Source organism: Agelaius phoeniceus, chromosome 6 (assembly GCF_051311805.1).
Source record: "Agelaius phoeniceus isolate bAgePho1 chromosome 6, bAgePho1.hap1, whole genome shotgun sequence".
In the NCBI taxonomy this organism is placed as follows: Eukaryota; Metazoa; Chordata; class Aves; order Passeriformes; family Icteridae; genus Agelaius; species Agelaius phoeniceus.
The window spans coordinates 661,057-670,982 of NC_135270.1; the positions used below are offsets into that span (position 1 = coordinate 661,057).

The 9,926-nt window shown below is 44.3% G+C and overlaps 1 protein-coding gene across 1 annotated transcript; it reads right to left on the reverse strand.

Annotated features, from left to right (window-relative positions):
- Positions 1 to 298: 298 nt before the first annotated feature.
- On the reverse strand, positions 299 to 5,828 carry LOC143694239 (uncharacterized). The gene is made up of 6 exons (XM_077179413.1): positions 5,733 to 5,828; positions 3,588 to 4,229; positions 3,009 to 3,073; positions 2,326 to 2,389; positions 1,632 to 1,686; positions 299 to 826 (listed from the first exon to the last, which is right to left on the reverse strand). Exons 1-6 carry the CDS (start codon positions 5,826 to 5,828, stop codon positions 759 to 761), a joined length of 990 nt encoding a protein of 329 aa, XP_077035528.1. The 3' UTR covers positions 299 to 758.
- Positions 5,829 to 9,926: the final 4,098 nt, after the last annotated feature.

The following is a 9,926-nucleotide window of genomic DNA, read 5'->3' on the forward strand; positions in this document are numbered from 1 at the left end:
ACAACAACATTCCAAGGACACAGGCTTTTTTCCAATCTCAGACCTTATTACTACTACCTCTCTTGGGAATTCTCATCGTGGATCCCAAAAGGAATAAATCCCTCAGCGTGTCCTAAAGCACCAAGGAGCTACCTACAAGTGAAGGTGGCTACTTTCAGTGCAGACACAGCTGATGACACAGCAGCAGCACAGTTCTGTGCTGCACAGGGATAGTACTGTCTCCTCTTCTCCAGCAGCTGACTCTCTCCTGCCATGGCTTCTGTAAATGCATCAGAGCACGACCTTAAACACAAACAGGCAAGAAAACACCATCAGAAGTCTTTCATTAAGCAGTACAAGAAGGGTTCCAATCAGAGACCAACAGAATTTCAAGGAAGCAGTATGCACTTAAACCACTCAGACTTGTTCAAGTATCCGGCAGGTAGATGGAACCAAAATGGAACCATTCAGAAATGACAAAGAAAACCCCCCCAAGTATTTATACAGGAGTCCTTAATGTCAGAAAGGGGATGACAGGTTATGTTCAGATAAGATGAATGTTTATTTGGATCTATAAATAAACTTCTCTCGTGGTCCTTTGCCAAAAAATAGAACCTACAAGTGAACACCTACACCTGCCTCAAGAGACCTAACGAGCCCCTGGCAGCCACCGGCATCAAAGCGCAGTCGATGTTTCTAATCCAGGGGAAGGAGAACAATATCACCTTTTGTTCTCTCCAGTTTGTTTCCTCTGCAGTCCTAGTTGCTCCTTATGATTTTTACAGTCTCTGTATCTTCTCGGGCAGCGCTGAGTCTGACGACCGGGATACGAGAGTCCTTCCCTGCCCTACGGAGAGAACCAGGAAAAAAAGTTCAAAAAAGAACAGGGCAGTTTGAAGTTAATACCTCCGACGAGAAGCAGCACCCGACAAACAGAGCAACGGTGAACAAAGCGTGACACCTCCCTGGGGACAGAAGACTGACAAACTCTCCGGGATTTACAATTCCAGTAACCAAGCCCTTCAGCACAGCAGCCAAGTGTCCCATTAGGTGGTGCTGCACCAAAGAATGATCCAAGAGGTTCCAAAGAGTGAAATGCACGTTATTGTCCAAAGACGTAAAATCTTGCAAAATACCAAAACTACAATAGATCTAAACTACATGGCAAGAGTACAAGTGTTAACTTGAGGAGCTGGAACCATCCAGGTGAGCAACTGCTAACTGGATCCTCAACAGACTTTGAGGAACCCTTCAGGATACAGAAGGGTTTTCCCCAGAAATGTCACAGGCCGAGTTTTGATAGAAGTGCACTTGCCAGATGCTCAGAAACGTCACCCATCCTCCTCCGGGTGTCCTGAGAGAGCTGCGAATGGCTCTCACGTGGTTTGAGCTGGTTCTGTAAGGGCTCAGGCTGAATTTCACCAGATGCAACCAAACTGGGCAATTCCCAGTGGGACAGAAGGAACCCAAAGCTTGTTTTACCCAAAGCTTGGGTAAGCAGAGCTCCAGCAAATACTGAGGAAACGATCAGAACAGGGTAACAAATAATAAACATACCTTTTTTAACTTGCCTTTTTTTTTTTTTTTTTTTCAGATGAGCAAAACAATTAAGGAGAAGGTGAAAACCTCACCATGACTGAACATTTCATCACCTGTAAGCTGACCATCCTTAGCATAGAGGACTCCAAATTTAAAATTCACCAATCCCTGGGAAATAAAACCAAATGTTATTTGGTAAACAGTCAAACAGAAGACATAAAAATTTGTTTCCTCTAATCTTTGCATACATCCTACGCATTAGAACATACATTTTATACCATCTCCTAATACATAATGATTTACCTTTAAACTTTGATAGTATAGCATAAAATCATTAACTTAAATTGGTGATCTATTATTATTTAGTTGGTGCTTCAAGTTATTTTTGCTGTCATGTTCAAAAAAACAGGACTTATTTTTACTGTAACGAGCAATTGATTTAGAAGTCATCAAAAGCCCATCAAAATACAAAGCTGTATTCACCGGACGGGTCTGTGAGCAAGAAGTAGTCAGGCTTGTACTCACCTCTTGCCCTTCAAGAACCAATAAATCCTGTCAACAAAAACAGCATCTTTAGCCCCCTCCTATTAAAGATTCTACAAGGATGATGGTTTTATTTGTGTTTACAAGTTTGGATTTGAAATGGCCAGTTCAATGGATAAAGAGACAGTTTAAGTAGTATTAGATTATTATTATTCTTATTATTAGCTACTGGAAGAAACAAACCATTGGTATCTATACTTAATTACTTCTATTTCCAGGAAATCATAAAGAAAAAGAACCAAACAAAGAAAAGTCACTTCCTACCTTTTGTATCTCAGGATGTAAAATGTCTCTTGGGCTCTTCTCCAGTTTCTCCAGACTCCTGGCACTGAAATGCAAATGAACGAGTGCTTTATAGGAGGGCAAGTGCACATTCCAACCCCGAACCCCCAACCGATGGCAGTTACAGCGCTTACAAAATGAATCCTTCCCAGAGCCTCTGGGAAATGGAACGGTTTGTGCAACTGCCATTTCTTCCCCAAAATACTAACTCCCAACACTTCCTAAACTGAGTTTGCATTTTAAAAACAGAAATTAGGGAGACTCAGGGTGGAGATCAGGTTGAAATTGATTTCCTTCTAAAGCACAGGGCTCTGTTCCATCACCCTTCACTTGGGCTCCACACAGAATCACGGGGAGCATTTTAGGAGGGCTCAAGAACCAATTCTATTTCTCTCTTTTTCTAGTTCTCTCTCTTCCTAAATAATTCAAGGCAAGTCAAATGAAAAAGGACAAGTTCAGCATCAAATTCACACTTTTTCCCTTTGACTGCTCAAGAACAGGCTTTAAAACCACTTCTTGCTGCCTTCAACGATTAAGACTTGCAAAATCATTTTTACATGTGTGATAGGTTTATCATAAAAACCACAGAACGCAAGCTCTGAATTACAGGAAAAGGTACACAGGCAAATATCTCAGCTGATGGTGGCTTATTTCTAAACACAGACCTTAACGGAGATTGCACGGAGAATGTTTCAGTGGGACTCGAAGGGAAAAATATTTTCTGAGTACCCTGTAAACAAGAAAAGCTAGGCTATGTTACAGGACATACCCACTTGTTCTGCATATTCAAATAAGATTATCAATAAAAACAGTTAAGAAGGAAGAAAACCAAGGTAATTTTACTCAGCTATATTCACTGCCGATTTAGAGGAAAAAAAAAAGTCACGGGTGCTGCAAAGAAAAAAAAGTGAACCATAAACGCCTACAGTAGAACTTTAAAACAATTGCTTGGATAAAAGCAGCTCATGGAACGTGAAGTAGAAAAAAAGCGAAACCAGTATCAGACCTGCCTATTTTCTTACCATTGCACAAGAAAATCCGACAAGCGGTAGAAAGTCACTGCCTAAAACCGATCCTAGGATGCAACCAAGAACAATTGAGGCATTTGCTAATCTAAACGGAAACCTTTTCCGGACCCTAGTGTCAAATCACACGTTTTGTCTCTCAGCAGCTCGAGGCTGGAGAGCATTTCCCCTGGGGGTCGGGAGGGCAGGGGCACAAGGGGCTGAGTTTGCCGATCGCACCTGTGCCATCAGAAGGATCCTGCCCGGCGCTCCTTGCGCTCGCCATTCTCCGGGCCATCGCTGTGTTTTACTGCTCAGCGATGCCGCTCCATCCGTTTGCGTGGAAGAAAGAGCCACGAGCACTGAGGCACTCAGCAGCCGTGTCATGCCAGCGATGTCGAGCGCTCTCTGCTCGCAAGGCTGAGCACGCCGCGGAGCCGCCTCCGCAGCCGCTCGTCCGCCCCCGCCCGCAGCAGCGGCAGCGGCCCGAGGGAGACGGCTGCAGCTCGGCGGCTCCCGCGCCTCCGCCAGCCCGAGGGCAGCCGCCGCACAGTGACCGCGGCAGCGCCCGGCGCCGCTCGCCCGGGGCGGCTCCTGCAGCTCCCGGCCCGCGGCAGCAAAGCACCGCCTGGCGCTCCGCCATCGGCGGGCAGCAGCGCGCCCCGCCCGAGCTGAGCCCCCGCCACCGGGACCGCTGAGCGAGGCCGAGGCGCCGGGCGGACGCCCCTTCCGCGCCGCTCGGCTCCGTGCGGGCGGCCGGACGGAGGCTTCGCCCCTCCAGCGTCGCTGCCGCGGCTCCGTCCCGCGCGGCACAGGCGCCGGGAGCTCCCCGCGCCCAGCCCGCTCCCCCGGCACGCGGCCGCCTCGGGCCGCCAGCCACTCCTACGGCGCGTCGGCCGTTGCGTCAGACGCTGCGCTTTACGGCCGCAGGGCCTGCCGGGAGTTGGAGTCTCGGACTGACAGCCACCGCTCCGTTCTCCGCCACCGGGAGCTGCGCTCCCGCCAGGGGATCAAACGGCTCCTTCGCTCCTGGGCGCGGAAGCACCTTAGGCAGCACCGCCCCTCCCGAATGTCCTTTCTTTTCCACTCCAACTCTTTTTTCTTTTCTTCACTCTGTTTTTCACCCCCTTTTCCACTTTCGCTCTTTCTTTTTCACTCTCACCCTTTTCCTTTTTCATTTTTTTTCTTCCTTTCTCTTCCTTCTTTTTTTTTTTTTCTTCCTTTCCTTTTCCCTTTTCTTTTGCTCTCTCTTTCTCTCTTTCTTTCTGTCTCTCTTTCTTTCTCTCTCTCTCTCTCTTTCTGTCTCTCTCTCTTTCTCTCGCTCTCTTTCTGTCTCTTTCTGTCTCTCTTTATTTCTCTCTCTCTTTCTTTCTTTCTCTCGCTCTCTTTCTGTCTCTCTTTCTTTCTCTCTTTCTTTCTTTCTCTCGCTCTCTCTCTGTCTCTCTCTTTCTTTCTTAGTCTCACTCTCTTTCTGTCTCTATTTCTCTCTCTTTCTTTCTTTCTCTCGCTCTCTTTCTGTCTCTTTCTTTCTCTCTTTCTTTCTCTCGCTCTCTTTCTGTCTGTCTCTCTATTTCTTTCTCTCTCCCTCTCTTTCTTTCTTAGTCTCACTCTTTCTGTCTCTCTATTTCTTTCTCTCTCTCTCTTTCTTTCTCTCGCTCTCTTTCTGTCTCTCTTTCTTTCTCTCGCTCTTTCTCTCGCTCTCTTTGTGTCTCTCTTTCTTTCTCTCGCTCTCTCTCTCTCTTTCTTTCTTTCTCTCGCTCTTTCTCTCTCTCTCTATTTCTTTCTCTCTCTCTTTCTTTCTTTCTCTCACTCTCTTTCTGTCTCTCTTTATTTCTTTCTCTCTCTTTCTTTCTTTCTCTCACTCTCTTTCTGTCTCCCTTTCTCTATTTCTTTCTGTCTCTCTTTCTTTCTTTCTTTCTTTCTCTCTTTAATTCTTTCTCTCTTTCTTTCCCTGAATTTCTAATCTTGGCTTTCCATTCTAGTTTTAAAATGAAAAAGCAGCAGTAGAAACGTTCAGGCTACCGGGGAGTGCAAAAAACCCCCAAAGGGTAATGATTTTAGGAAAACTATTTCCTCCATGGGAGCCTGAAATTTTCTACAGCTGCAGGTGACATAGAGCTTTTATTTCTTCTTCTATATAGTTTATACTTTATACTCTATTTATACAGCACCCCCTGCCGTCTGCAGCGGGGCGCTGCAGCCACAGCGCCCCCTGCCGTCTGCTTTGGCTCACTACAGGCACAGCGCCCCCTGCCGTCTGCATGGGCGCACTCCAGACACAGCGCCCCCTGCTGTCGGATTTGGCGCACTGCAGGCACAGCGCCCCCTGCCGTCTGCACCGGCGAACTGCAGGCACAGCGCCCCCTGCCGTCTACATCGGCGAACTGCAGGCAGAGTGCCGCCGAATGACGTCAGCAAGTCGACACGGCGCCCCGCCCCGGACACGCCCACTCGGGCGGCCGTCGCCATCTTGTACGGCATTCTGCGACGGCCACGGCGCTGCCATCTTGTACGGCACCCCGTGTCGGCCAGGGCGCCGCCAGCCTGTACAGCACAATTTTATGGCAGTCGCGCCTTACGGCAGTTTTACGGCATTTGCGCTTTACGGCGGCTTTTGCGACAGTCGCGCTTTACGGCACCTTTTGCGACAGTCGCGCTTTACGGCGCCTTTTGCGACAGTCGCGCTTTACGGCGGCTTTTGCGACAGTCGCGCTTTACGGCGCCTTTTGCGACAGCCGCGCTTTACGGCACGTTTTGCGACAGCCGCGCTTTACGGCACCTTTTACGACAGTCGCGCTTTACGGCGCCTTTTGCGACAGTCGCGCTTTACGGCGCCTTTTGCGACAGTCGCGATTTACGGCAGTTTTACGACAGTCGTGCATTACGGACTTACCCTTTATGGAACTTTTATGGTACTTTACAGCACTTTACGGTTTTTATTTTGTTTTTCATTTAATTTATTTTATTTGTTAAATTTTATTTTTTACTTAATGTTTATTTTTAATTTTTCTAATTTTAAAGCTTTTTATTTTAGTTTTTAAATTTTATTTACTTATTATTTTTCTATTTTTCTATTTTTAAAGCTTTTATTTTATTTTTCTAATTCTAGTTATTTATTATTTTTAATTTTTCTGTTTCTAAGCTTTTAATTTAATTTTTTAAATTTTATTTTTATTTAATTTTTAATTTTTCTATTTTTAAAGCATTTATTTATTTTTAATTTAATTTTTAATTTTAATTTTTCTATTTTTAGAGCTTTAATTTTATTTTTTAATTTTATTTTTTATTTTTCTATTTTTAAAGCTTTTATTTTATTTTTCTAATTTTATTTTTTATTTACTTTTTATTTTTAATTTTTCTATTTATAAAGCATTTAGTTTATATTTTATTTTTTATTAAATTTTTATTTTTAATTTTTCTATTTTTGTAGGTTTTTTTTTTAATTTAGTGCTGCCCAGACCAACTCAAGCTGGTGATTGTGGTAGTGTTTGAGGGTCTTGCATTACGGCACTACCTTTTATGGAACTCTTACAGCACTTTACAGGTTTCATTTTGTTTTTCATTTATTTTAAATAAATTTTGTTTTTAAAATTTTATTTAATTTTAATTTTTATTTTTAAAGCATTTTTATTTTATTTTTTAAATTTTATTTTTTATTTACTTCTTATTTTAAATTTTTCTATTTCTAAAGCTTTTTATTTTTTAATTTTATTTTTTATTTAATTTCTATTTTTAATTTTTCTATTTCTAAAGCTTTTTATTTTTTAATTTTATTTTTTATTTAAGTTTTTTCTATTTTTAAAGCATTTTTTTATTTTTATTTTTTATTTTTAATTTTTTTATTTTTAGAGCTTTTATTTTTTATTATTTTTTATTTTTCTATTTTTAAAGCTTATTTTATTTTTCTAATTTTATTTTTAATTTTTATTTTCAATTTTTCTATTTTTAAAGCTTTTATTTTTTTATTTTATTTTTTATTAAATTTTTATTTTTAATTTTTCTATTTTTAAAGTTTTATTTAATTTTTTAATTTTATTTTTTATTTTTAATTTTTCTATTTTTAAAGGTTTTTATTTTTTTTTAATTTAGTGCTGCCCAGACCAACTCAAGCTGGTGATTGTGGTGGTGTTTGAGGGTCTTGCAATACAGCACTACCTTTTATGGAACTCTTACAGCCCTTTACAGTTTTTACTTTGTTTTTAATTTATTTTAAATTAATTTTGTTTTTTTTTAAATTTTAATTAATTTTTATTTTTAATTTTTTTATTTTTAAAGCATTTTATTAAATTTTATTTGGTGCTGCCCAAACCTGCTGTAGTGCATTTTTATACTTTATAATACTTTGAAGTCGTTTTGTTTTGTATCCCCATATTTTTCCCAAATGGTTTATCCCAAACTGTACCCCCCTCCTTCTCCCTGTGTTATCCCTCTCCCGGGATGAGATCATCCCCAAACCCCGACCCTGGCTCTCTGTCAATCACTCAGCCTCCCATCCCCTCCATGCAGAAGTTTCGGTCCAAGTCGTCCAGTGATTAGCCAGAGGCCAGGGGTCAGCCCCCCGAGCCTTGCCCCATACGCTGTCCTGTATGTCTATGCCCCAGCATCCATCCCTTAGGGTCACTTAATGGTTGGTAAAATGTTATCTACTTTGGGTTTCCACCTCCCTTTAAATGTGACCTTGGCACATCTCCCTGGGGCTCTTGGCAGGAGGCCCCTGAGGTGCAGGAGCCCCTTTGGGACTCGTAATAAAACCTTGGATTAACCCCTGCTAAGAGTCAGCCCTTTATCTTCTACCGCTGTCTCTGGTGTCTCTTGTGCTACACAGGGGCCCAGCCCAGGTACCCTCAGCACCCTCAGGGCACAGAGAGTGTCTGCCCCCAGCCCAGGTGCCCTCAGCACCCTCGGGGCACACACAGAGAGTGTCTCCCCCCAGCCCAGGTGCCCTCAGCACCCTCGGGGCACAGACAGTGTCTCCCCCCAGCCCAGGTGCCCTCAGCACCCTCGGGGCACAGACAATGTCTCCCCCCAGCCCAGGTGCCCTCAGCACCCTCGGGGCACAGACAGTGTCTCCCCGCTCTCGGCCGTGTCAGGGCTGCCCCCCGGTGTCTGCCGACTCGGGACCGGCCGAGGGTTACTGAGAGGCTCACACAAACCCGCTCGGCCGCTGATTGTGGCGGTGTTTGAGGGTCCCCAGGACGAGGGAAGAGACGAGAATCTTGACTCCACCTTTCAGAAGGCTGAAATATTATTTTATGATCTCTATTATATTAAAAGAAAATGAGAAAGTAGAACTATACTAAAAGAGCAAGGAGACATCAGAAAGCTGGAAAGGAATGAATAATAAAAACCTGGGACTGCTCACAGCCCCGACACAGCTGGACCATGATTGGTCATTAAGTAGAAACACTGCACAGGAGACCAATCCAAGATGCCCCTGTTGCTAAACCATCTCCAGCCCACACTCCACAGCCAGCAGATCGTTATTGGTTCCATTTCTGTTCTGAGGCTTCTCAGGAGAAAAATCCCAGCAAAAGGATTTTCATCAAACACGTCAGTGCCAGGTGATGGCACAGGCAGCATGGGCCGGCCGAGGTCACTGTGTCATCCCTGCCAGCCCAGGTGTCACAGCAAGGAGCAGAGAGCTCACCCTGTACTCACCCTGCGCTCACCCAGCCCTGCCAAGGGACCGGCTGCCAAAACAGAGCCGTGCCATGCATGCCAGTGTCTGCATGGCAGAGAGAGGACATGAAAAGCCACCGAGGAAGCTGCCACCTCCTCCCTGAGCTCTGCCCTGCAGGCCGGGCCATGGGCAGCCACTTTGGGAAGGCTGCATTTGCTGCCCATCAGCTGCTCTGTGTCTGACAGGAATTGAAATAGCCCAGGTTTGGGTCGGTGCTGAGCAGAAGGCAGTGAGGAGAAAGGGAGAAGGCTGTGCTGCAGGCCAGGTGGATCCAGGCAGAGCCAATTTGGGCAGCAGCCTTGTCTAACAGCATTTCATTTTCCACTTCTACTACATTACATTTCATTTTGCACTTCTGCTAGAACTGCATGTCAACAGCTTTCAAATATCCTCCTCAGTCCCAGCAGCCTGCTTCAAAGTGCTGTGTCTTTATCAGACCATTGATGGTCCTTCTGAAATGTGAGTCTCACTGGCCGCATCCAAACCTTGTGCTTGAAGAGCATTCCTAAAAATTAAAGCAGATTGGGCCTTTGGGGAAGAAGGGGCTGCAAAGCATCTCCTAAAGCATTTTCTACTCCAATTTCATTGTGAGGAAACACACCTGAAGGATGATGCAGGGATTAGGTTTGAGACAAAGATGAGTTTGCTAGGTCAATTTTACTTTGAGAGCTTGAGAAGCACAGGAAGCCCAGGTGATGATCCCAGAGGGTTGAACACAGAGGTTTCACCCTCCCGGATATACAAGGGCCTTACCTTAAAACCACTGCTCTCAGCACGCAGCTGTCTCAACACTGCATTCATGTTTTCTCCTCTTTGTCCATGTGTAGAATTGAAATCCCTCTTGGGGAAGAAGCTTATTCCAAGTAAATTCCTAAAGAATTAGCTGAAAAAAAACCCTG

Coding starts and splice junctions, on each gene's coding strand:
- LOC143694239 (XM_077179413.1), bottom strand. CDS start 5,828: ATGCCGTACAAGATGGCGACGGCCGCCCGAGTGGGCGTGTCCGGGGCG. Junction 3,074..3,587: donor GGATCCTTCTGATGGCACAG/GTGCGATCGGCA, acceptor TCTTGTTTACAG/GGTACTCAGAAAATATTTTT. Junction 827..1,631: donor TAAGGATGGTCAGCTTACAG/GTGATGAAATGT, acceptor TTCTCTCCGTAG/GGCAGGGAAGGACTCTCGTA.